This window comes from Gopherus flavomarginatus, chromosome 5 (genome assembly GCF_025201925.1).
Source record: "Gopherus flavomarginatus isolate rGopFla2 chromosome 5, rGopFla2.mat.asm, whole genome shotgun sequence".
Classification (NCBI taxonomy): domain Eukaryota; kingdom Metazoa; phylum Chordata; order Testudines; family Testudinidae; genus Gopherus; species Gopherus flavomarginatus.
The window spans coordinates 62,362,509-62,390,190 of record NC_066621.1 but is presented as its reverse complement, the minus strand read 5'-3'; the positions used below and the strand labels follow the sequence as shown (position 1 = coordinate 62,390,190).

At 40.5% G+C, this 27,682-nt stretch overlaps 1 protein-coding gene and 1 long non-coding RNA gene across 5 annotated transcripts in view; both read right to left on the bottom strand.

Annotated features, from left to right (window-relative positions):
• USP47 (ubiquitin specific peptidase 47) overlaps positions 1 to 27,638 on the bottom strand; it is a 97,375-nt gene extending 69,737 nt beyond the window's left edge. For 2 of the 4 annotated variants that reach the window (XM_050955012.1, XM_050955013.1), the window contains exons 1-5: positions 27,509 to 27,638; positions 11,558 to 11,617; positions 3,979 to 4,182; positions 2,995 to 3,108; positions 885 to 1,023 (exon numbers count right to left, since the gene is read on the bottom strand). In XM_050955012.1, the coding sequence (XP_050810969.1) occupies positions 885 to 1,023; positions 2,995 to 3,108; positions 3,979 to 4,182; positions 11,558 to 11,617; positions 27,509 to 27,547 (556 nt within the window). In that variant the 5' untranslated portion in view covers positions 27,548 to 27,638. Of the gene's footprint in view, positions 1 to 884; positions 1,024 to 2,994; positions 3,109 to 3,978; positions 4,183 to 11,557; positions 11,618 to 25,209; positions 25,264 to 27,508 lie in introns of all 4 variants that reach the window. The other 2 variants (XM_050955014.1, XM_050955016.1) reach the window with 2 other exon arrangements.
• LOC127052036 (uncharacterized) lies at positions 14,748 to 20,336 on the bottom strand. Its single transcript, XR_007774670.1, has 2 exons — positions 19,826 to 20,336; positions 14,748 to 15,001 (listed from the first exon to the last, which is right to left on the bottom strand). It is a non-coding gene; the product is annotated as an uncharacterized LOC127052036 (long non-coding RNA).
• Positions 27,639 to 27,682: the final 44 nt, after the last annotated feature.

Genomic DNA, 27,682 nt, shown 5'->3' with positions numbered 1-27,682 from the left:
GCAACCACCCTTTGCAATGAACGGGAGTTTTTGTGAAAAGAGAGTTCAAAATTGGCATACATGCATTTTATTGTATTTGTGCTCTTACTGTAGATTATTTATCTACCAAAACTGTATTTGGATAAAAAGACATTTGACATCAGTTAGGACAATTTCTTGCCCCCATATAAAAAAAACAAACATGGACCAGCAGGACTGCCATAGCATGAATGTTTACATCCTATCAGTGTTGTGGTATTCAACACCAGAGGTCAATAACAGTCCTAAATTCCAACTACTAATGAGAAAAGAAGAGCTGTTTAGTCACAAGTCAAGAAAAATTTCAAATATAGCCTATAAAAGGACAACATATTACCATCATTAACATTTACAGCATGATTTACACTACCAGCTGAACACACAGATGCATAAGAGGGAACAGATGTACTGTAATCTCACAAACAGCACTGTCAAAACCAAATTATAAATTGGGGTTTCGGGAAGGTGGAGTGTTGGGAAGAACAAGAAATTCAACAACAATTGTGGATTTAAACTTTAAAAGCACACTGGCACCAAGCAATCCCCTCTCCAACCATCCACCAAAAACAACAAAAAAAAAAAAACACAACACCCTGCCTTTAAAGGAACATTTCTTCACACACATTGCAATCTTATTATAGACCAAGAAGGGGATACTTTTCTCCTTTTACCAAAGATAGATCTGGCAAGAACTATCAACAGTAGATAAAAACATTTTAATGGATTTAAAATAAATGGCTCTTTCCTCTTCAAAATAAAATAAGATCCTGCTTACTTAAGAAGAATTTTAATATTATTTTAAAATAATTTACACCTAGTCTCGTTTTATTAAACAGGTTAAAACAAAGTGGGACAAAACATCATACCTGTCTCCGATTTACTCAGGATAGAAGAGTATGAGTAGTTTTGACAGACATAATCATTGGTACAACCAACAGAGCCTTCTCTTGGTAGAGGGCCTATAAACCTCTCTTGATTACCATCATCTGTTGTACCCGATTCCTCCTAAAATACGAATACATGGATTTTTATGTAAAAATTAATTTACTTAACTCAACTAACTTTTACAAAAGAAGTTAAAACTCAGCTAATATATATCTCACACAAAAGAACCCATGTTAAAAGATCAGTAAGGTTGTAAAGTCAAACACTCAAAATTTATGAAATGCCTGATTTACAGTTGCTCTTGTAACCTTATTTCTGCTCCCTTGGGAGTCTATCCTGGGCACTTACTAAGGCAAGTATCCTGTGGAAACAACAGTATATGACTCTCTAGTTAAAGATTACTGTAATGCATATGCATATGAGGGGAAAAAATTAAGGCTGCACAGGCAATTGTTAATCAGGCATTTCCTAACATACAAGTGTTTGATTTTGCCAACTAAGGTAGTTTTGCAAACAAGAAGTGTTACTACATTTTTGTATGCAATTGCCAGGATTAGATATGTGGATTTTGTTACTTTGGTTTTTTAAGGAAAGAACTAAAACAAATTCTATTACGCACAACTGTAACAATTCCCCTGTTATACATTATCAGTAAGGTGTGAACCCTGAACCTGTAGTACCGCAGCAAACACTTCTACCATGGGAGTTTTGAGACTGGATCCTGTTCCATGTATGGCACCCCCAGAGTGAAGTTTTTTTATTTTAACATTCTGCCAGAAATTTTCCTGATGAATACAAATGACAGTAGGGAAATAGTTATTTTTAAGTTTGTCTCAACAAAAACAAAAAAATTTTGTGAAACAAGTCCCTAGCCAGAGGTCTTTCCCCATGCCGAATTTCAAAAGCTAGTTGGAAACAGAGACATCAGAGCTTCTGAAAAAAGAAGTATAGTAGATAGTGTTGGGCAACTTAAATATAGATGTTTGCTACCAGTTCTCCCTATTCAGAGATCCCCATCATAACCTAGGCTCAAGGTCAAATAAGGATGACAATTCTAGTAAGAGCTCTTAACTGCCTGTATGGCGATGATTTAAGTTACATTTCATTTCTGTGTTTTAACTGTTAAGAAACCCAAATCACAGGAAGTTATTATATGTTGCTGTTGGTAACCCTTTAGTTTAATAAGTCTTCGTACAATTTGTATTCCTGTTTTTTAAATCCACAAATCCAATGTTTTGGGCACACGTATACTTAAAACACAAAAATAATTTTTAAGAAACAGCAGCAATTTGTTGGACAGTCCATTATCCCATTTTCCTCCAAAAAAAAAAAATTGTCCAGTCTGGATTCAAATTCTGACTATGGTCACAAAGAAATGAGTTTGAGGGTCTTATCCTGAATATATTTTCACACTGTAAAACCAATTTGGCACAAAAGACAATCTGCTCAAGAAAGCCTCAGCAGGTCAGGATAAGGAAATGCTGACAGAGCAGCACACTAAATCTTTTATGTAGCTAGCCTACTCAATGCCTGGCGCATATAAACCATTGCTATTTTCACTTCCTTGGATTCTAAAATTCACTCAGCAGGAACTTTCAAACATTTTTTGTGGCAGTCCACAACTGATTGTAACAATCTTTATTGTGTTTAATCTGTTTTTTACAGAATAAATCAAAATGCAAGCCTACAAAACTGAAGATGTAACTACACCTTTGCTGCTAAAGATCCTATGTTGTATGCAGAATTATCTTACACTCGGCTGGGATTGAGTCCATACTGTTAAGACCTGTCTTTATACAATCAAAGTTTAGTTGATTATATAATATTGAACATAATTTGGCAAGTATCAGTCAGTAACAGAAAATAACATCCTATTTTTATCACTGGTATTTTTACTTCAGGGACACAAACAGGTAATACATGTAATTGAGTTGCATTGACGACGTTTTTTTGAGAGACAGTATGACAAACAGGGCTAGAAAAAGAACAATAATGTAATCTTGTCACAAGAATAAAGGCATAAACACATTTTATCTCTGGTAAAGCTTGAAAGGAATATAAATGTGGTGAATATATCAAATTTTGGCTTACCGACATTATATGAGGCTGTTCACCATCTTTATCTGTCAAACGTAGAAAATTTTTCTTCCCTACCTCAAAACGAGCTTCAAGAATAGATTTATCGCTGGTTTGATCCAAAGGAGTCTGTAAGAACAAAACATCAGACACATTTATATGTAACCAAAGATTTTCTGAACCAGTTCAGTAAGTTTTCTTCTAAATATATTGCTTCAAATAACTTATACTACAGTGAAAAAGAAAATAGCCTTGCCATCTATGAAATAAGCAGCTTTTAGTATCAAACTTAGGAGTTCAGAAAGAACTACCGCCAAGAGAAACCAGTGAATAAATCAAATCTTGATCAAAATATTTAACAAATATTTGCAAATTGGTCAGTTTATTCAGGAGCTGAACCACTAGTCATAGAATATCAGGGTTGGAAGGGACCTCAGAAGGTCATCTAGTCCAACTCCCTGCTCAAAGCAGGACCAATCCCCAGACAGATTTTTGCCCCAGGTCCCTAAGTGACCCCTTCAAGGGCTGAACTCACAACCTTGGGGTTAGCAGGCCATGCTCAAACCACTGAGCTATCCCTTAATTTAGTTGTTGATGTTTCTTTTATTTAAAACAAAAAAAATACATCTGGAGAATAAGTGCTAGTGTGCGATTTAGATGAATGATCATGTTAAAAATTTGTCAATTAGTTGTTCAGTAAGTGTTCCTTCTAGAATACACCTGACAGTACAAAATAGTCTAAACTAAATCAACAAAAACAAAAAGAAATTCAGATTCAAGTCTAGTAACACCATTAACTAGCTTGGCTGCGTTTGATTACAAATTTTTCCAGGTCTTAGGTCACTATAGGAACTAGATGCAAGAGGAAGATTTGAAAACATCGTACAATATTGAAAACATTATGTAAGTACTGTTCTTCAAAACAAACTTCTACAAATGTTCATTTTATCACCTAATTTTTTTCCTTTAAAATAATAAATAAATAAATTCTTGTATTACCATATCCGCGACATTGATTCCGTTTCCCCAAACTAAATCAAAAGTTCCATTAACATAGCCCACTTTGGAGGCCACATCCTCAAACAGCCTTCTTAATGGAGTGGAAGCTGGCAGGTTTAAAGTGATACGTTCATTCACAGTCTTAGAATTGGTAGTATCTTGTATTATACACAGCACTCTAGGTTCATCAGCAGCACTTTCTATCTGAAATCAGAGCAGACAACTTATTCATTAGGTTAAAAGGAGAGGGTTTTTTTTAAAAACAATTCCTATATCGGTAAAGTAACAACACTCCAACTACAACAAATACATTTTGCTAATTTAAATCTACAATTTTTATTTTAGAAGCATGGAAAGCATAAAGTCAATGTTAAACGCCATGGCACGTGCTAGCTAAGGTTCTTCTGTAATTTCAATTCTCATGCTAGCTAAATTATGGTAGAGCTTTTATGAGCTAGAAACTCCTAAAGATACCCTAACTAGTCTTTTCACAGTTATGCATGTATTTTTTACATATTTTAGACAGTCAGTCAGTCATCAGAAACGCAAACAAAAATCAGAGTTCTAAAGTACTAGAAATTAGGTATGTTTAAGAAGAAAAATTACTGAACTTTACGATTAGAAAGCAAACAATAAAAGCAAGGATACTGGATCAAGTGTACTTCGCTCATTTAATCAGCGTAGTTTAGGTTTAACCTTACTAACATCACAGCATAGTAATTTTACATAGTATGTTTTGTAAAAATAATGAAGGATATGAGAACTCAACAGTTCTACTACATCTTCGCTAAAAAATGTATGTAAATTATCAGATGTATTCAGTAGCAAAATGAAAGTTATCAAGGTTATAGTTAAGGTCTATTTGTCCCTGCATAATTAAGTTCTGCAATTTACAAAACACATTCCGACATTTTTTTATTATTAAAATGAAATAAGAGAAAAATTGGGACTCAACCATCATAGACAAACTTGTATCTGCAACTGTCTTGATCTTTCATTTTTAAATAAATACACACACACACACAGAGGTTTAGTAGTAAATGATCCACATAATTGGCTTCACAATTGTGCTCTTTCTTTTATACTAAACTTGCTTTAGAGAATCTAGATAACAGAAATCTTGTTTACAGGGAATGAGAATGTTTTGTTTGCCTGCCTGTTTCTGGGGAGTCAGAGGGTAGAGAAATAATTGCCTAACAGAGCCATCCCGAAGTTCTAGCCATGAGACAAGTGCCTCACCACCTTATTGATTCTTAAGACAGTAAAACAGAAGATCTGCAACCTACAACAATCTTGAGAGCTGGCTTTAAAACTTCTGAACCTTCAAGAGAATCATTCTTTTGCAAAGCTCACTGTAAAATGAATTTGGATAGGAATTATATGCTGAATGACTTGAAGGGACCTCAGGAGGTCCTCTAGTCCAACGCCCTGCTCAAAGCATGCCCAATCCCCAACTAAATCATCCCAGCCAGGGCTCTGTCAAGCCTGATCTTAAAAACCTCTAAGGAAGGAGATTCCACCACCTCCCTAGGTAACCCATTCCAGAACTTCACCACCCACCTAGTGAAAAAGTTTTTCCTAATATCCAACCTAAACCTCCCCCACTACAACCTGAGACCATTACTCCTTGTTCTGTCATCTGCCACCACTGAGAACAACCTAGCTTCATCCTCCTTTCAGGTAGTTGAAAGCAGCTATCAAATCCCACCTCATTCTTCTCTTCTGCAGACTAAATAATCCCAGTACCCTCAGCCTCTCCTTGTAAGCCATGTGCTCCAGCCCCCTAACCATTTTTGTTGCCCTGAGTTGGACTCTCTCCAATTTTTCCAAATCCTTCTTATAGCGTGGGGCCCAAAACTGGACACAGTACTCCAGAAGAGGCCTCACCAATGTCGAATAGAGGGGAACGATCACATCCCTCGATCTGCTAGCAATGCCCCTACTTATACAGCCCAAAACGCCATTACCCTTCTTGGTAACAAGGGCACATTGTTGATTTATATCCAGCTTCTCGTCCACTGTAACCCCTAGGTCCTTTTCTGCAGAACTGCTGCCTAGCTACTAGTCTGTAGCAATGCATGGGATTCTTCCTTCCTAAGTGCAGGACTCTGCACTTGTCCTTGTTGAACCTCATCAAATTTCTTTTGGCCCAATCCTCCAATTTGTCTAGATCCCTCGGTATCCTATCCCTACCCTCCAGCAAATCTACCACTCCTCCCAGTTTAGTGTCATCTGCAAACTTGCTGAGGGTGCAGTCCATGCCATCCTCCAGATCATTAATGAAGATATTGAACAAAACTGGTCCCAGGACCGACCATTGGGGCACTCCACTTGATACCAGCCGCCAACTAGACATGAAGTCATTGATCGCTACCCGTTGAGACTGAATCTAGCCAGCTTTCTATCCACCTTATAGTCCATTCATCCAGCCCATACTACTGTAACTTGCTGGCAAGAATAACGTGGGAGACCATATCAAAAGCTTTGCTAAAGTCAAGAAATAACACATCCACTTCTTTCCCCTCATCCACAGAGCCAGTTATCTCATCATAGAAGGCAATTAGGTTAATCAGGAACGACTTGCCCTTGGTGAATTCATGCTGACTGTTCCTGATCACTTTCCTCTTCTCGAAGTGCTTCAAAATTGATTCCCTGAGGACCTGCTCCATGATTTTTCCACAGACTGAAGTGAGGCTGACTGGCCTGTAGGTCCCCAGATCCTCCTCCTTCCCTTTTCTAAAGATGGGCACTACATTAGCCTTTTTCCAGTCATCCGGGATCTTACCCGATCACTATGAGTTTTCAAAGATAACAGCCATTGGCTCAGCAATCACATACGCCAACTCCTTTAGCACCCTCAGATGCAGTGCACCTGGCTCCATTGCCTTGTGCTCATTCAGCTTTTCTAAATAGTCCTGAACCACTTCTTTCTCCACAGAGGGTTGGTCACCTCCTCCCCATATTGTGCTGTCCAGTGCAGTAGTCTGGGAACTGACCTTGTTCATGAAGACAGAGGCAAAAAAAGCATTGAGTATATTAGCTTTTTCCACATCCTTTGTCACTAGTTTGCCTCCCCGTTCAGTAAGGGATCTACACTTTCCCTGACCTTCTTGTTGCTAACATACCTGTAGAAACCTTTCTTGTTGCTCTTAACATCCCTTGGTAGCTGCAACACCAAGTGTGATTTGGCCTTCCTGATTTCACTCCTGTATGCCTGAGCAATATTTTTATACTCCTTCCTGGTCATTTGTCCAAGCTTCCACTTTTGCAAGCTTCTTTTCTGTGTTTAAAATCAGCAAGGATTTCACTGTTAAGCCAAGCTGGTCGCCTGTCATATTTACTATTCTTTCTACACATCAAGGTGGTCTGTTCCTGCAACCTCAATAAGGATTCTTTAAAATACAGCCAGCTCTCCTGGACTCCTTTCCCCCTCATGTTATTCTCCCAGGGGATCCTGCCTATTAGTTCCCTGAGGGAGTCAAACTCTGCTTTTCTTAAATTCAAGGTCCATATTCTGCTGCTCTCCTTTCTTCCTTGTGTCAAGATCCTGAACTCGATCATCTCATGGTCACTGCGTCCCAACTTCCCATTCACTTTTGCTTTCCCTACTATATTCTTCCCTGTTTGTGAGCAGCAGGTCCAGAAGAGAGAGCTGTGCCCCTAGTTGGTTCCTCCAGCACTTGCACCAGAAAATTGTCCCTACACTTTCCAAAAACTTCCTAGATTGTCTGTGCACTGCTGTATTGCTCTCCCAGCAGATATCGGGGTGACTGAAGTCCCCCAAGAGAATCAGGGCCTGTGATCTAGTAACTTCTGTTAGTTGCCTGAGTAAATCATCTTGGCTAAAAAAGCTACTGGTACATATTGCTCTAAGCACCATTTTATCTCTGATAAAACAGGAGTAAAAACAATCTTGAACTAGAGAAGAGCAAGAAAACTAAATGGAGAAGTGGGGGGGATCAAAAAGACCCCAAAGTACAAAGGAAAGGACATTTTCCAATGTTGTGTTTCCAGGGCCGGTGCAACCATTAGGAAAAATAGGCGGCTGCCTAGAGAGCCAAAATTTGAGGGTGCCAAAATGTCTGGGATGCTCACCCGGTGCTACGGCTTTGATCAGCTCCAGCCAGCTGGGAAGTGATGTTATTCCTCCTTTGGCCGCTGGGGGCGCTGTGCTGCTCCTTGCTGCTCTGGCTCTTCCCCAGGGCCCCCGCCCCTGCTCAGTCCCACCTCGGCCTCACTCCCTGAGCACTGCAGCAGGGCCGGGCCTGCACTCACCGGCAGGTGAAGTGCAGAGACCCAGCCCCAGCCATGCTTCCGGTGAGTGCTGGTGGTGGTTCCCTCCTGCCCTCAAAGTCAGCCCCCCCCCCCCAACAGGGAAGCCTGGGGCGCCCCCCCCCGAGGAGCCTCCCCCCGCAGAGGCAGGGGGCACCACGCCCGCTCTGCGGGGCATAGGGCCCCATATTATCTAGCAACGGCCCTGATACCCGCCACCCTGCCCGCAGCCAGACCCTGCTGCACCCTCTGCCCTGCCTCCAGCCCCGCATCCTCTGTCTACAGCCAGCCCCTGCCACACCCCCTGCCACACCCCCTTCCCCTGCTTCCAGCCAGGCCTGCACCCCCTTGTCTCCAGCCAATCCCTGCCACACCCCCCTGCCCGAAGCCAGCCAGCCCCACACACAGGTTATTCATTTATTTTCACTAAATATGCAGACTAAATGAAATTAATAAATTTTCAAGTTGAACGTGTATTAATTCTAATAAACAATGCCATATTATGCAGTATTCTTTTTTGAAAGTTTATAATCTATGCTCTGGGGGGACAGAGAGGGGTGGAGGGCACATGGTGGAAGTTTTGCATAGGGCGCCAAGGATCCTTGCACAGGCCCTGAATGTTTCAACAACAGTTACTGCATAAGAAGTGGAAAGCCAAAGATCCACTGAAACACTAAAATTAATCCCCTCAAAAAATATTTCTAGGTTTTGGACTTCCAGAGTACTAAGGAACAAATAATACTTAAAAATACAGACCATACTAGAGTCTGGGGTGTGTGGAGAGCATAAGAATCTCCATAGTAACCAGTCTTCTGAATTTGTAAAGAGGAAAACACGAGATCTTGCCTCTTGCAAATTCATGTCAAGACGACCAGATGTCTGCCTACTACAGAACAAGCAAACTGGTCCCAAAGGCCAACAGATTCATGCTGCAATATTGCCAATCTTTGGTGGATGAAGAGTTGCAGGTAAACAAGAATCGTACTCAGGCTGAAATTATAATCTATGACTTAAAATCATCTCCTAGAGAACGGTCCTTTCCTGTCAGATGGAGAGCTACATGCAAGACCTGATAAATAATTCTATTTTCACACAAACAGTATTGTAATACATGAAAGTAGGAAACACAGAAGCAACTGTAGTAGTATATCACAGCTGTTCTCTCTGTGAAGAGGGTCTATATATACCACTGAGCCTTATATGAAGGACAGAGGCTTGTAGCAACAGCCAGAGTGCCTGAAAACACACAATGCCAATATGGATACTAGAGACCTTAAATGCTGAAATGATTTTTGTAGCCTTCTCCAAATAAATGTTTGAGGCATCTATCTAAATCATTTAAATAAAGCAATAAGAGTAAGCAATACTTCTACATTAAGTGGGCTCACTTTCCATTGTGAATTTTCTCAGATTAGAAATCAAGCTTCCCATAGTCTTTAGGCATGCTGGACTCATTCTTCAATGCAGAACACTTCACAGGAAAACATGCTCTTCAGAGGTAGAAGGCATATTTTCCAGCAAATCTGCAATACTTCATTCATTTCATCCTTTCTGGAAAATGCCAATCTTATGGACTGAACTCTCTGAGGAGGAGAAAGCAGACTGCAACTATGCTGGAATGTAAACTACACACAACAGAAATAGTAAAGGAGTTTAACAGAATACCAGTTTTTCACAGATTGTGGGAGATAAAGCAATATCAGGAGAACAGAACACAGAAAAGGATTGCTATTCTGGAGAATAATCCTGATCCAACTGATTTATGCTACTTTGAGATACAGCTCTCTTCACTTCACTGCATCAACTGGTCCACATTCATCTTACCGGTAGGCTCAGTGTGGTCTGAGGCATAAGGGATCATGTGTCTTCATTTGCCTAGCTGTAATCCCTAAGGGACAGTGACAGGCTACCATGTACCACAGAGCACCATGGGACCAAACTGTATAGCAGCAGTGATTTAATCCAATCCCATGAAAAAAACCCTCACTGTCCATTCCTCCTCTTCTCCCTAAGGTTCATCCTTGAAAACAATAACTTCAGATTTAATGATTTTCAGTCGAGATTGTTTTTAGGATGGGTTTTATCCACTATGTTCTCTAAGCACCAGCACCACACTCTGAACCTTGACTGCCACAATGTCCAAGCTGTCAGTTACAGAACTTTCTCTCACTGTGTATAGGGAGAAGAGCAGGCTTGCAGCCTGCTTCAGTAGCTCATCTCCTTGGCCTTAGCTGATGTTCTACGAGCAGCCCAGCTTATATTTATGAGTTCTAACTCCATGGAATAGGACAGAGAGCACACACTGTTATCCAATTAACTCCCGCTTGTAGGAAAAGCTGAAGATCAAGAGAAAGCTGGTGGTATTAATAGTGTTAAATAACTAGAAAAATATAGACTAACAAACTGAGCTTCAGTAATTTCTGTGCTAGTGTCTTTGCGTGTGTCGCAACACATGGTTAAAAGTGATCACCAATCACAGGTAGAGTGTCAGGAGTAGAGCTACTAATTCCACTTTACAGTTCACCAGCTAAGAGTCGTCTTCTTGTTACTCCGATCTGTGTCCCCCACAATAACCTGCAGGACAGGCTCCTGGCCATTCTCCAACCCACAACCTCCCCCTTTCCACACTATCTACCTCTGAGGCACCACACTTGGTTCACTGGAAGACTGAAAGTAGCAACTAGCAAAGCACAGTTGGTTCTCTTGCAGAGGACCCAAGTCAGGGGACACTACTGGTGGCTCAGGGAGTTCAGAGTATAACACATCAATCCCAAATTGGTGTTTGAGGGTGCATAAAAATAAATTCTATTCTATTCATGATGACAAGTACTTATTACTTTATGCTGCACGCTTTTAGATGGCCGGGTTGAGCAAACAGCATAGTTCTCCTTCAAGTTTGTGGACAAGTTATAAAGCATACGGAGCCACAAGTCTCTAGTTTATTGTTAGATATAGGATCCTATGTGATTGAGGCAGTATTTACAACCCATGCTTTTAAATTTTAATCAACAATTAAACAATCCAATTAAACTGTTTCAAACTATCAGATACACGCTCATATTTCTTGATGGTGGTAAAAACAAAATATAAAAAAAGCTAGATGCTCATAAGGGACAATATACAATTAAACAGTGGAACTAAATATATCAAAGCTTCTATTGTTAGGACTGCATGTAATGAGTTTTTTAAATCCATAAAACATGCAAAAAATTTAAGCAATTCATGCTCATGTTAAACAAAAGCTAGAGTATCATGCTGTTATGATGTATCTTGGTTATCACTCTAAATAGTTGACTTCAGTTGTCACCTGTGAAAATTTCTTCTTCATTTCATCAAAGAGACTTTGTCTGCAACTCCAAAACATATCCTATAAAAACAAAAATTAATAACAAATCATAATGCTTTAAAAAAGTATAGGTGTTTTGTTTGCAGAGAGAAAGTTTATTTTGTATGCAAAGTGGATGTGATAAGAAGATGATAATCAGTCATATCTTTTTTAAAGTTTTTTAAAAAAATTCAATCTTCCAAATCAACTGTAATTTACAGAGCAAACTCTGGTAGAGAATTTGGTTCTACATTTAAGATGTGTAACTTCATAGACTAAACGAATAAACAAGATTCAGAAAGTGTTGATAAGTGTGATATATTATTTATACAAAGTAAAAAAATGAGTGCAAAAATATCAGTTTAAAATAATCCACCTCTATAAATAAATTCAAATTAATGTAATTCTACTTGTTATTTTGCCTTTTTACAGTAAGTATTTCTCTCATATAGTGACACTGATAACAACTTTGCTTGACTGGTTCAAGTAACCAGATCAGAATATAGGCTTTTAATTCAGTTTATTACTCCATTTATATATTACTAAATTAGTCAATTTAACATAGGTTCATATCAGATTAGAATATTTTCTTTAGCAGTAATTTCAATTAATGTGAACTGGCTGGCAAAAATCCTAACCACAACTTGTGCAAGAAAATATATTGTATACTACAAAATTCAAAAACATAGCATAAGTAATTGAATAAATAGATGACAAGTTTTTTTTAAGTCATACTGATAAATGTATGTTATAAACCTACATCAGATGATGCTGGTAGTTTAAGACTTTTTTTGGTGAAATGTTTCAGCTTAACAGCGAACTAATTCCTTAAGTCTCACAGCTCCCATTGGCTTGGAACGGCAAACTGTGGCCACAGGGAGCTGAGGGGCTCCACACCTGCAGACGCTCCAGGTAAACAAAATGAACCGATCTGCCCCCTTTTCTTGATACAATGGAGACATGGAAAACAGCCACTTAATACCACGATCTGGATCGTAAGACCTAACTACACTACTTAGAGATGGACTGCTGTTGAAGTAGACAAACTTTAAAAAAATTCCTCATATTTCCTAAATACAAAATATTTCTGTGATTAAAGTCACTTAGTCTTAATACCACACACTTACTTTCTTAGCTGCACTGATTTGGGATATATTATACAGCTATTTCCTAGCAGCTGAAAGTTTATATTTTTCAAATACTGCAGCATTAAACTGCATGCATTCTATTCTGCATCTGAGAGAAAAGCTATCTTTGATATTCCAGTATCAATTCTAAACATTTAAAAAGATAAGACTGTACTGTACATGAAGACTCCTAAACTTATTTACCTGTATTTTAGAAATTATAACGTTACACCTCACTAACACTTAATGGGTTACGTAATACGTTTTGTAAAGTACACCAGGAGAGCTACTCTCCCCAGCATGAGGACTGGAGAACGCCCACTAATTTGTGCATGTTTTCCTGCACAAATTTTGCCTGGATACCCAACACTGAGGTCAACTTTCTAAGGTCTTGATGTGCCCAGAATCCCCCCGGGGCTAGAAAGAAAACGTCTGGTGCCATGGCATCATCCAGTGACAACGAGGATGAAGAGTAGCTGGATGCTCTTGGTTCAGTACTGTACCCTGTCCAACTAGGTCAGGCTGTACCTGCTCAGAGGTAGCATCCTCCAGTTGACTATGCAGCAAGATACCCTAGCGTGGGTTGCATCTTACCTTAGAGTGGGTTGAAGGTGAAGACCTAAAGGAAGGGAACATCCCATGGCATTAGTGGCCAATAAGTAGCGGGCGGAGTGCCCCTATATCTACTGTGAGATCAGTACCGAACCTGGTACTGATCAGTAACAGACATATATCCAGAGCAAACCATAGACTAGCATCTAGGGGATGAAGGGAAAGTGAATGAAGATCTCAAACTCGACCCAGATGAACCTCCAAAGTCATCCAGAAGCAATGGAAGGGGGTAATTTCTAGCAGAACCAACCACAGTCCAGCCTCATCTGAGATCCAATATGTTGACTGCATCAGCTCAAGGTTGGTAGAGAAGCTGATGCACTAAGGGCTGCCCAGAGCAACGTTCTCACTCGGCACCAACCCTGAAAGATTCCAGTTCTGAGGTCATTACCAGTTCTGGCACTAGTCTCATTAGGGTAGCCAGGCTCAAGAGCAATACTGAGAACAATGTCGGTGCCGTAACTACTGATGAAGTCATGACTGCTAAGTGTTTCCGTGTGATTGGAGAATCTGGGATTGAGAGGGATAATAGGTCTGACATTGCCCCGTAGGCTAGGGACTTGGTCATCACTGGTAGCTAAGTCATTGGTAATGGATTCATGCATGGTGCCGGAGTCAATAGTAAAGATTTGCGATATTGTCTTGGTACTAGGGAATGGGTCAATGACCCAGGTCTCTCACTGGTACCCAAGAAGCCACAGTACCCGTCAGCAGAGATTAACATGGAGGACGACAGCACTCTTCAAGATCTGGAGTGGTTATGGTCCAATTTATGGGTCCTTTTTCTTGGTGGATTCAAGGAAGGGGAATGATCTCCCTGCCTGTTAGAGACAGGCTCTGAGTCTTGAGTTGCTGTGGCTTCAGTGGTGGCTGAGGAAATTGTAGCATCTTTGGTGATGATATAGGCCCCATAGCTTGCTCCATCGGTGCTGCATGAGTCTCAAATCCCTTGCCAGCAGTGTCCTTTTCTTACAGAAGGAGCATCTGTCCTTAATGTGTACCTCTCACAGGCACAAACATGTGGGTATCATCATTCACAATTGTCCATCGTATAGGTTTGTGGTGCAATGTTTAAATCCTGGTGAAGAAATTCCGCCAGGAAACTACAGCTAAATACCTAACTAGCCAACCTAAGATACTACTAATAAACAACTAAACTATTTACAAGTTCTCAAAGACAGAAAAAAGGGGCAAGGCGAAGAAACACTATTAAGAGTGCTGCAACTGTAGCAGCAGGCAGTGAGAAGGAACTGAGGCAGACAGGGTGCTGCTGCCCTTAGATAGCCAGTGGAGGGGCTATGAGGCAAATGGTGTGAGCGTCACTCCTACAGGTATTGAGAGGCAAATTTCTCCAGTTCTGGTGCGCTGTGTGTGCACACCTGAGTGGAATACATTTTTTCTTTTTCTTTTTTTAAGCCAAAGTATAAACAGAGTTAAATCAGATACCTTTAATATACTGTATATTTATCTTCTACAAAATATTCCATAATTAAAATAAAATTAAGACAGCAAATACTGAAGCTCTTTAATAGTCACAAAGAAAAAAGAAGCTTTCAGGGCACTGAATTCATTCAACAAAATTGTTGAGAGGTTTTTAAGAACAGGTTGGACAGACACCAACCCAGGATGAAGAAGTTTACTTGGTTCCACCTCAGTGCAGGGGGCTGGACTTGATGACCTCTGATTTCTAAAAGTAAATATAAACAGAGTGTATTCATGCCCGCACTGGACAAGTTTGGTAACGGGAAGAAGAGCAGTATGTAGGTGAACAGCAGCATATTTGGAGACCAGACTACAAAGTAATGCCAAAACTAGATTAGAAGGATCATCTGATCAAGCTACAAAATGAAAGTTTCCAATCCACAGACAGATTTTACTGTATGAAAAAAGGCACTCAAATATAACTTCAAGAATGCTCTTGTAGAGTATAACAAACAGGTATTACAATTCGTTTTATCTAAAATTTCTCTTAATGCTCTAATCCTCAATACAGCATATATCATTTTGTAAAAAGTATTTCATGTTTACTCTGCAATGCAGCAAAAGTCTTTCCCAACTACTTTTCCAAGTAATTTTGAAGGGAAATTTCAGTGATTCATTGTTCAATACTGCAATCAGAATCTCAAAAAACCACCCAAGTGAAGTTAACAGCAATTTTGCATATGTGAGTATGGAGAATTGAGCCCCTAGGTCATATTAAATAATTTAATTGTTTTCCAAAAGCCTAATAAGTCTATTTAAAAAACACAGAAATAAAAAAAAAATGTAAATATTCTCACATATTTGCAACTCAAAACACGACAGCCACATGCTAGTACATAAGCACTAGAAGTGGGGAAAAGTGAAACTGCTCATCCACAATGAAAGAAATCCATAGCTATTATTTTCAAAGCAGACCAGTAAGAACAGTAGTCATTGCCAAATCATGCAACAAGGAAGAAGTTACTTAAATTGTTATTCTGTTTCTCTTAAGATATCTTGCAGAATTCTCATTTCTGGTCTGAGCAACTTAGCAGAAAACAGGTGGCAATATTTAAGCCCTTAAGGTTTTCTGGCTCTTACAGGCAAGGGTAATAGCAGAGGAGTGAGCCACCAACACCACTCATCAGAAATGGCTCACTTAAACATGGCTCTTTTAGTGATCACGCTACACAGCAAATTGTCTTCAAATGAAACAAAGATATGGATAGACTTCAAGAGTTCTAATCTCCTCCAACTAACATTTCAAAGACCTCTTAAGCCAGAGAAAGGCCTTTCCATACCCACATGCATACTCAGGAGAGAACACAGATAGCAGGCTTATTAAGTAGAACTGTCACTGTACCGGCTAAGAATCTCAGATATGAGACCATAGGACCACCTTATCCTTGTCAAACTTGGTATTAGGTGGATCAGTCACAGGGGAGCGTAAACTTCTGTCACACTTTGTGAGCTGTTCATTTCCATCAGCAATATGACCTGGCTAAAAAGACATTTTTGTAAGTTTTGTCAGGACTATATTAATATGAATGTGGGCCTTTTTAATCCAGATTTTGAAAGCATCAAGCTCCCCATGACTCTGATGACAAGGGGTTGCAGAGACTTGTGTCTATTTCACGACTAGTTGAAAGATGTCAAATGAACCCAGCTGAAATTAATTTTTTTATTTTAACACTCAAGCGAGGTATTTTTGGATGGGACAAATAAAGGGACCTGTTTGCACCACACGTCCACATCATGCACTATTTTTTTCAGTATTTATCCTTGGAAAGGGTCTCAAAAGAAGAGTTTGAGTGATTCTTCGTCCATGAAAGAATATTACTCCACAAACTGAAGGGCTGCTGCCGCAAAATAGTACCCTTAATCCAAATAAATCATGACCACAAATAGTTTGTGGTTCTGCAAAAAAAAGACTGTTTGTCCAGTCTTTCCTCTTGTTATCACTGCCTCAATCACCATACTGGAGGTGTGAGACAGAAAGGCATCCTCAGAAGGGTATACTTTCTTGACCACGTTAAAGGCAGAAGCAGTTATGTAAGGTGTTTGCCACACCATTGCTAGACAACAGAAAAACAGAGTTCAGGTGCACAGAAACGATATTGAATGAAGATTCCCGACCTAGAGGTCTCTTGATTTTGGCTCTGGTACCTTCATAAATGGGTACCATCTGAAAGCCATAGTATCACATTTGGCCTCAAAAGCCAACCAAGCAAAGTGCCAGAGCACAGGTTTTGATCTTGGGGCAAAACACTCCAACTGTATAAACAGCACCAGTAGGTTTCAAAATAGGGCCTGAAGTAAACAAAGACAATATTGCAGCCTCTGAGATGACTAAGACGGACATGGCAAGATCTGTGAACATATACACTACCACAAAGTCTCCCAAGATCAGTCTCATTGACCTGAATGTAGAGTGGTAAGACTTTGATGTGATTACTTTGCCAGTAGTGGGCTCACCCTCAATGCTTCTTATAAGGAAACAATGCCTCAACAGCTCAGCTGAAGTCAAAAGGGGTGCTGGAAGGACACAACCAAAAATACTTTGGTGATAAAGGTACCCCACTGGCCTAGAGGGAAGTTGGGTCTGTGCCAATGTAGGCAGTACCAGAGTGTCCTAGCATTCAGTGATCAAAGGTGATTCAGCCTTATAATTCAAAGATTTCTCATTTGGCATGAGGCTGCACTAAATGTAAAAGACTTAGTGGCGTCTCTACACTTGCCTCAACATGGAAATGGAAGCATTTCCCTGACGTAATTGCACTTATGGTGTTGCCTACGCATAAGATATCACCCTCACATCGTGTGCCCATCTTCCAGCTACAGATGCAGTGAACATGCTCCTCCATTATCATCTTTCTGCCATGCTGACATTGTTCAAAGCTGAGTAGTCTCTCTTCCGCCTGAAGAATCAGGAAACAGACATTCGGGGTGAGGGGAAGAAAGCATGAAAACTATGCAAATCATGAAACTTGGAAATTAATAGGAATAGAGGCCCTGAGACAGATTATGAAGCAACAGTGTGTTGAGTCACTGACCCAAAAATACAAATACGTGAAGACTGACCATGGAATCAAAGTTTCTCCAAGGTCCATGGAGGCTGGCAATTCATCAGTGTTTCTGCTCTAGCAGCCACAAAAAAGAAAACAGACCTGACTAGAAAGCAGGGAAAGCTACAAATAAAAGATTATCCTGCCCTACCAGCATAGGTTAAGACAAGCTGGAGTAGCTAGCTGCAGTTGTGCTGTTCCTGCATGGAGGTTCATTGATGACAGCAGACAAGAAGGTACTGACTGGAATGTTCAAACAGCAGCAGTTAAGCTTAGGGATAGTGCACAATCACCGCAGAAGATGTGGCTTGTGCTCCTGCTACTACAACCCTTAGAAGGCAAAATACCCTTAAATCCTGGTACCTAGAAGTGAAAATCCTGCACAGATATTTTTAAGAAAGAACATTTATGAGGAAATACTTTGATATTCTACAGAGTATTACTACATTAGTTCTGGATTATAGACCAGGAAATTTTAAAAATATTTTTTGATAATGCAGTTGCTATTTCATTTTTCATTTTAACTAGTTTTAGCTTCGTCACTGTTCTCAAAATAAATAAATAAAAACCACACACACACACACACACCCCAAACTGCTTCTAGCTATCTATTAATTTAGCTAGTACAGAATCCCCCGTTTTTAACCTATCGTGCTATTTAACAAAGCCTCTGCTTTGAAACACATCTCTAAGTGACACAAAGATAAATAAATGCTAAACGTGCACATGCATACAGCATAAACCTTGTCCCTCCGCCTCAGTAGAGGGCTCCTGTTGACAAGTGGTGACTCAGACAGTGACACAGAGGTGGTGTTTGCACATCCTAAACATCCAGTTACAATTAATCAAAGGAACCTCTAACTCAGATGAACTATTGCACATCTACGAGTCCTAAGTTTTTTAACAGGCCTGTCAATCTGAGATCATGGGCAAAATTTTCCAAAGCACTTAAGTCACTTTGAAAAAGTGCTACAAGTGTCTAACTCACTTAAGTGTTCTGAAAATTTTACTCTTAGATAAAAAATAATTTTAATGTAGTTTCTGGTAGACCCCTACCAATTTTACCAGAATTCTTCTTACGTTTAAAAATTATTTTTTCTCCTGTTGTTATACAAGACTACCCATTCAAATAAGAGAGCAGTGAAAGTAGCTATACACTAAATGTAGCTAAAATACGCAAGTAAATAAAGAAAATATTTCTTCTCCAATCTGTTATTGTAGTTAATAGTTGAAAAAAGTCACTCATTGTTACACCTGCAATATTTTAATTTTAAGTCATACATTCAGATATGTTCAATTAGAAAAATTCTCAGAAGAGCAGCAAGACAAAACAGAAGACTTTTTTTAGCTCTTTGTTAAAAAAACTGCTAAATTAGTAATTCACTTGTTGATAAACATTATGCATTTAATTATGCCTGGAGACATCTGCACCAGGAATTTCAAGCTGGTTTCTTAGAATTTGGGACATTTTAACAACTGATAAAAAACATGAACAGGATGGCACAAACATTTAACTTCTGATGACACAGCACCTTAGATTTCGTTTTCTATATATACCTCTACCCCGATATAACACAGTCCTCGGGAGATAAAAAAAAATCTCACTACATTATAGGTGAGACCACATTATATCAAACTTGCTTTGCCCTTCCCCCCCGTTTCTCATTCCCTGACTACCTCCTCCAGAGACCCCCATCCCTAATCACCCCCAGGACTCTACCCCACTTTGTACACATGATTAAATAGTCATTGGGTCTGAGAGAAAGACTGAAAATGTATATATATAGCCTGGTGGTTAGGACACTTACATGGGAGGTGGGTCCAGCCCCCTTACTCCAATCACTCTTATTATTTATCCAAAGTGGAACAGCTTTGGAAAATATGGGGCTGAGCTCTCACACACTCCTTCTTACCCTCAAACCTTTGGATGTAAACCTGAGACCTGGTCCTCCTACTCCAGTTTCTAGGAAATATGTATGGTTTACCTTTCTCCTTCAATGGACTGGCTGCCCCTATAATGGGGTGAGCTTCCCCACACATCCTGGAAATACTACAAGCACCAATTCTTCAGAGCAAAAAGGGGAGAAATAAGGTAGGGCTGCTTCCCTGTGAGGCATCTCTGACTGCTTTTAAACAGCAGAAGAGTCAAGCAAGGGAAACTCTTCAATCCTTCCCCCACAGCCAAATTCCTTTTTCTGCCCCACCCTCTTGGAATTTAGGGCCCAGGGACTCCAATGGCCTAACCTCGGCTTCTTTAAGGGAGGAGTATTAACCCCACACACACACACTCCACTGCCTTTTGTTCCCCACGTAATAAGTCAAGGTAAGCAGAATTCCTTCTCCTGCCTGGCTCAAGGTCCTTTACATCTTCACAGACCATTAGGAAGTCCCAGGCTACCACAGACGAGGGGGCAAGATTACTGCCTACCATCAGTGGGGAAAATGAGTCAGCGCTGAATAGCCAAGAATACTGCTGGGAGTGATGAGATACCAGTACAGCGAAAAGATGCAGGGGGACAGAACTCCACTGTGAGTAAGGAAACAGAGATGCAGGAAACAGGTGCGATGATTCAAGACTCTGCAGGCAAAGGGAACAAGAGGCACAGCCAAAGATGATGTGTGTCAGAGCTCCCCTGGAATGAGGGAAACAGTGGGCACCTAAGTGCTGTCAAATCCATGATACATGGGAGAGAGTAGGAAAAGCCTCAAATGGATGTGAAGCAACTTCTAGGGGGAGTGAAACTGTTAAGGATGGGAAATGGTGCCCCTTACTTTACGATTTCAGGGTGGTCTGCTGAAATGTAACTAAACCTGAGGAAGATTGGGGAATAAGACACATCTAATCTCTCCTTTAATGGATGCAAACATGGTAACTTGTCTATAATAATATTATTAAACTATATTTTGGCATGATAATTGGAATTGCTTACTGACAATCTATGAAGTTCAAGTTAATAAGTAGTAAAGCAGATGCTCTGCCTAGAAGTGAGATTTCAGAACATAACTAGGGTACCTATTATATAGCCCTACTTTATTTTATTTTTTTTTAAAGGAGGAGAAATGTGATGTATTGGTGGGTTTTTTCTGTACCACTTCTGAATTTTGGATAATTTTATAAAACTATAATCATGAAATTACTGTGTCATGGAAAGCCTATATGTATACAAGTCCCCCATGAGCTAGCCAGATTGTGTCATGTCTCTGTCAGGCCACACTCAGTGCTGAGCAATCAGACTCAATTATCATATATTCAGAGTAAAACACCTTGGGACAATATGTTTGCTCTGCATGGGAGAAAACACTTTCTCCTCTTGCCTGAAGGTAGGTGGGCTCGGGTGTAATGGAAAATTACCAAAAGGCAGAACAAAAGAAGCAGGAGACCTATAAAAGTGGCAGGAGAACCATTTTGCACCAGACTAAGATGAGTGAGGCTGCTGCAGGAGCAGGGTAGGCAAGGAGGCAGGGACCCTGACTTTCTGACAGAACAAATATAGATTCCCCCCACCAAAGGACTCCTAAAGGAAGGATGAGCTAGTGAGAAACATTGTGTTTAGGAAGCTCTATTGTTTAGTATGATTTGTACTCTCCTGTACATAATCTGTTAAGTAAAGAGCATAAGGGTAATAGTCTGAACAAAATGTGTGTCTTGTCAACTGCTTCATATCTCAGAGGTAGTTAAACTGTAAACCAGAAGTTTCACATCTTTTGGGGTAGAGTTCCAGGAGAGAGATGTGTTTAAGACCTGGGGAGTCTGAAGGGGCAGTGCTTGCACCCAGAGGGGCTAGGCAAATGCACAGCAGTTTCCAACACTTGGAAAGTGGGTGCCAGATAAGGGATCTGAGCCCTGAGAGTGTGCCTAGGGATGCTGAGATTGAGGCAATGGCTTGACCCCATTTAGGCTAAATCATCTTAAAACACCCTTAAGAATCCATAGGACAGAGGTTTGGAGTTCCCTCACATCAATCCTAGCAGGTGGCCACGAAGGGGCACTTGCTAGGATCCGTGATACCCAATATACACCATGTAAAGAAAATTAATAGTGTAAAATTGGTACTGTGGAGAGGCCTAGTTTCAGTGGCAAATAAATAATTATCTAGCTCTTATGTAGCACTTTTCCTCAATAGGTCTCAAAACACTTTACAAAGGAGATCAGTATCATTATGTCCATTTTACAGATAGGAAAACAGAGGAAGTGACTTGCCAAAGGTCACCCAGCAGGCCAGTGGCAGGTCTAGAGTCTCATTCCAGCCCTCTATTCACTGGGATACGCAACATAATATTGCTCAGATCACTGTAATGGAAAACTCTTCTAGCTGTTATAATGAAGGAGCTAACAGCGTCCAGTAGCAAAAACAGACTAATTTGTTTTGTTTGTAACTGGAGATGAGATCATCCACTTTAACAATGGGGTAGTAAGTTTCACTACTTTTTTGTCACACCTATATATGTTAGCATTCTGGATTAGAACACAACAGAAATGGAGGAGGGAATAAAACTAAGATTTTACAGAAGCAACATTAACTACATTTTAATATATTTTAATTATTTCCTCTTTAAAAATATTGCAAAAATGCTTATGATCTCATGTGCACATTGAACCTGATAAAGCACTGTTGGTTTTAACATACACATAGTTACAGAAATCCTATTTATCCAGATGGGTAATTTTCTCAAGAACAGATCAGACATTAGGGTGACCTCCCCACCAAGAATGTCATTTGTTTGCTCAAGGGACAATAGAAGTGAACATTCTATTAAAAAAAAAATGAAAGAATTGTGTTTGCTATGCAGAAACTAACAATTCAACATTCAGACAAGCCTAATAGAAAGAACCCAGAAAAGAACTCTTCCATGCATTTATTTCCATTTCCCAGTAATTTCAAAATCCTCTATTCTGGAACCTTTAAAATGACTAAAAGTACAATTATAAAAGAATAAAATCAGCAGCTTTCCTGAAACAAGAATACAGAAGGATGTTACACCTTCACAATATCTCAATTGCCATCGCCAGCAATTTGTATTACCAGCCCTTGCCCCATCTTCAATTTCAGTCCAACCACTTAAACAAGAGTATGGCCAGCTTTATGAGCTGAACTAGCATTCATTTCAAGCGGTCATGAAATCTTCCAACTGTCCCAAAAGAATCGTCACCAACAGGGACACTGAAAGTCCCACACACTCAGTCAGTGCCTCCAATGCCACTACAGTGAGGAGCTATAATAGCTCATACATGCCCTTTGCAGTGCAAAGAAGCCATCTGTGTACCAATATCTGTTCCACCTTGAAGCACAGGCTCATCTACAAGATGGAAATATGTCATTTAATCCAGATTTGGACTGAGAGGATTCACTTCAGATGGTTGCAAAGCAGCAGAGTCTCACACACTCCCACCATTGATTTAATGACAGCAAGTATAAAGTACATACACTTTATACTGACAAGTGTACTTTGGACAGTTCAAGTCTAAGTTTCCACATACAGTAGTCTCCCTCCTCCCACACCAATTGCAAATTAAATGACACCTTGTAGCAGCTACAGAAATTGCTTACGTGGGAAAGAAACATTAGGATGTAATAATGCATTTTAATTGCAATTTAGCAGGTGAAAAATAAGCAACCAATATCATATACCCAAACAACTCCCTGGGCAAATTGCTCCATAGATCACAATGTGGCAACTACAGCTCTATAAGAAGTCCCCAAGTTAAAGGTATACCACTGAATCCTTGCTAAATTTTATGTGATCAATATCCAAAAAGCCATAAGTAGCTTGTTTGCAGCACAGTAACATATGTTTCTATATGCAGCTACACTTGAACATAACCACTGACTCACACAGTGTACAGAGTAAGTAGCTTCCAGTCTCCTGGGATATAGGCTGTATCACTCACCCCTTAACAGCTGGAACAAAAAAGTGTTTAACTGTCAGCCCTTTCAACAACTAAATTTGGTCCTCGAACTATTAATTTAGAACTTGGAAGAACATAAAAAGCTCAATTAAAAAACACCACAGCTTCTATAAGCACTGCTTTGGGGTAGTTAGAATTCCGTAGCATACTTTTCGGCTAAAGGAGATCCTGAACCCAAAGCCCAATACCAGCACTGCAAACAGCTAGTAGGTAGTAAAGCAAAAAGAGGCAGATGAAAGCAAAATCTTAAATCATATTTATTTTAGATAAGTAAGTTATACCTATCAGATGCCCTACACAAAAGTAAAACAGTTTTATAAAACAGTTAACAAATTCAGATAGGATTAACATTAATAAAGCCCTCTGAGCCCACAGGGACTAAATTCTCCCACATATACAAACTCCAAACCCATGTTCCCTACACAAAAGCCTCTGAAAACCAATAACCATTGTATAGTGTGCCTTGGAAGGCAAACCCAGCTTCTGTCAAGCCAGAAGGAAAAAAGGCATTCTAGATCTGAGGACCCTTAACTGAAAATACATTGCCATTAACCGCTTCCCACTTAAAGCAAGAATCATTTATAATTCAAACACCCTAGACCACCTCAACTACCATGGTATCACATGAGCAAAGAGGCAGTCTCCAATCTTGTAGCTGTGACCCATATCATTTAGGGCTTTTACATCCAAACCTTCAGCCAACTAGCCAAGGAAAGTGACATTTTAAATGTGATCTTGCCATTTTTATCCCAAGCAAACAGAGTATTAAGTAAAACAACATGGTTCTTGTATTGTCTTTCAAGAGACCCTGGTTCAAATCCCACTCTAATTTCCAGAGGCAGGCAGCATGCGCTGCAAAAAAAGAAAAAAAAAAAGAAGTGTCACTCAGTCCTTTGGAAGGTGGTAAGAAAACAGTGACACCTCCACCTAATAAGCAGCAGAACTGGAACTCCAAAAAGGCTCACAGCATCTTCTACTTGTGGAAGTACAATAATGCAGGAGTCACACAGCAAAATCAAGGGACCAAGGGAAAGATCTTCTTATTTTCAACAGGGACCCTGGAGAACACAGCTCATCCACACCTCTCTCAAAATAGTGTTCCCTTTATGAGACTATTATTGAATCCAACAGGTGTAGCTCGTGAATGCTGCAGTAAGAGATTTGTTAATCTTCCACACACCCTAATTCAAGCAAAGGGCACACTGTAAAGTTAGAAAAGTACAACAGAAAATGCCAATATTGTGTGTGTTATTTGTAACAGAAGTAGAGATCTTGAAGGGTTAAGACACCCCCTCAATCTGTTTCTCTCTCATCAAAACAACTATTTTGTATGTCTCATATTTGCATTACAAAGAAAAATGAATTCAGCTTACAAAAAAATCACAAAACAGTTTACTTCATTACAGAGTAAATTGTCAATGTTTACATCATTCACAGTGGTTTTCCACTGTGTTTGCTTACAAAAAGTAGTGAGGTGTAACTTAGAAGAGAATCTGAGAAGAATCACACCCAAATCTGTAATTTACAAGGAGATTATCAACATACATCATTTACAAATGTCATGAAGTTTTCTTCAAGATATCCAAATCCATGACAACTGTACAGGACATCACATCATTAATTCTTTTAAAAAACAGTTATCTTCCTCTATCTGTTCCCTTTACTTCTTTCATACCAAAGGGGGGGGGGGAAATTAAACTGAGCAGACAATTAAAAATACACATCTGAAGCACACATATTCTAAATACATTTTAAACCCAACAGATGTGTGTGTGTATCTCCCACACACACCTAACCATACCTGTTTGGTTTAAAGTGTACACACACACACACATACACACAAGGAATAAAAGCTAAAAAACTAGAGGAACGGCCATAGCTAGATTCTTTTGTTAATCATCCCTATCCATTCCAGTTACCCACCACAAGTGCCACAGGCTTTTTCTGTCAGTCTCCTTTATCTCTTAGTTTTCATCCACCTATACTGGATACCCTCCTGTCCTGTAGTGGCGGTTTTTGTTTGTTTTTTAAACCAAACATTTTATTTTTAAGTTTTAGAAATATTTGCCTCTGAAATACAGCTTCCCATTACCTTATTTCCTTCAATTATACAGCAGTGCCCCACAGACTCTCTCATATCTAACATTTCTATAAAATTCAGGATTATTTGTACTATAGTTCTCAGGAATCATGGTCTTGAAATGCCAAGCACTGTACAAACCAGTAATAGGACGACAAGCCTTGCCCCAAAGAGCTTACAATCTAGATACATAACAAGACAGAACAAATGGAGAAAATAAGCAAATCTGGGTGGGAGAACAAAGTAACAATAAGAGTTAGAACAATTTAACTGAAATGTAAAATCATTTTAAAAATTAACTGAGCCTATTAATTTATCTGTCAGATCCTCACAGTTCTCAAAAAATATGGCTGAAAACCTTGTATATTATTAATTGCCTTAACAGATGATTATCATCACTTTGTCCATCACTTAAAACCTACACTTCCCCTCTCTCAATCTTGAGCAGTATTTTTGATACATGTGATTTACATGAGAAGCATCAGCACAAAAGGATGGGGCAGAGGCTCAGTTCTCCTCCACTTTGCTGTTTGTAAGGGACTAGGGATAAGGGGCAAACCTTTTCCCTCCCTTCCCATTGCTGCAGAGAGACAGCAGCCTTTTTGTGCAAACAGGAACAGAATCAGCTACCAAATCAATTCTCTTATTACGCCCCCAGCCCACCACAAACATTCCTGCCCTTTCCCACCATAATCAAAGAACCACACAGGGAAGGGTATACCTTTCCCTCCCCAAATTCCATACCTGGGCCTAGCCTCTCCAAACCTCATAGACATAGGCCTTCTTCACTCAAATGGCTTTCCCCTCCCCAAAACTCTCAGATTGAATCCCTCCCTGGTGCCCTCCCACTAACCCAGCTCCTTCAAACAACAGGGACAGGGGCCTGCTCTCCTCCCAGGTGTCATATGGACAATTTCTCTTCCTACATCCCAGCTAAGGGTCCCCAGATAACTTCACATAGGCATGAAGCTTCTCCTACCTGCCCATCCAACACCCCAAGCTCCCTGGAACCACCACACAGACATCCTTTAACCGCTCTCTCTTCCTGCAAGAGAGCCCTGGGATCTCACTACTCAGGCTTCACCTCTTCCTCCTTCACACACACCTCAAGCCAGGCAGCTCCCCCTCAGACCTCTCATAGGACAGGCCTTCCCCTCAACCTTAGAAAAACCAGGGCCTCTTCCCCAGGCTCTCACAGACGGCAAGACATACTGGGGCCCTCTTCTTCCCACACAAACCCACGTGCAGTGAAGAAGTGGGGATTTTACCCAGGGAAGTTTATGCCCAAATAAATCTGTTAGTCTTTAAGGTACCACTGGACTCCTCATTGTTTTTGTGGCTACAACGGCTACCCCTCTGAGACTTGCCACATGCAGTGACACCAACAGGTGCCTTTCACAACCCCCGCCCCCCAACACTGCAAAGACCCAACTTCACCCCCACACCGCAGTTCCCCTCATAGGGACCTGCGCACTCTCACTTGGACGGGGATTTCCTTCCTGCCACCACTCACAAAAAGAGGAGCCGCCGCACACCTCCCCGGGCCGACCCCTCACTCCACACCCCAGGCCCGACCCGGAGCGGGGCCTCCCCGCCGCACCTCCCCCGCCCGAGGCTTCCTTGGCAGGAGCCCTCACGCTCCCCCACACACGCTGAGCGACCCCGCCGCTCGGGCCCCACCTCTTTGGGGACGAGCTGGCTCTCCTCGTTGGGCACCATGGCCGGTGGCGCGGCGTTGGGCCCGCAGCAGGCTAGGCCGGGGAGTCGTCAGCAGCTGCCGGAGGAGGCGGAGGGACGCAAGCGGTTCATTCTCCCCCTCCAACACACACACACACCCCACCCCGCGAGGGCAGC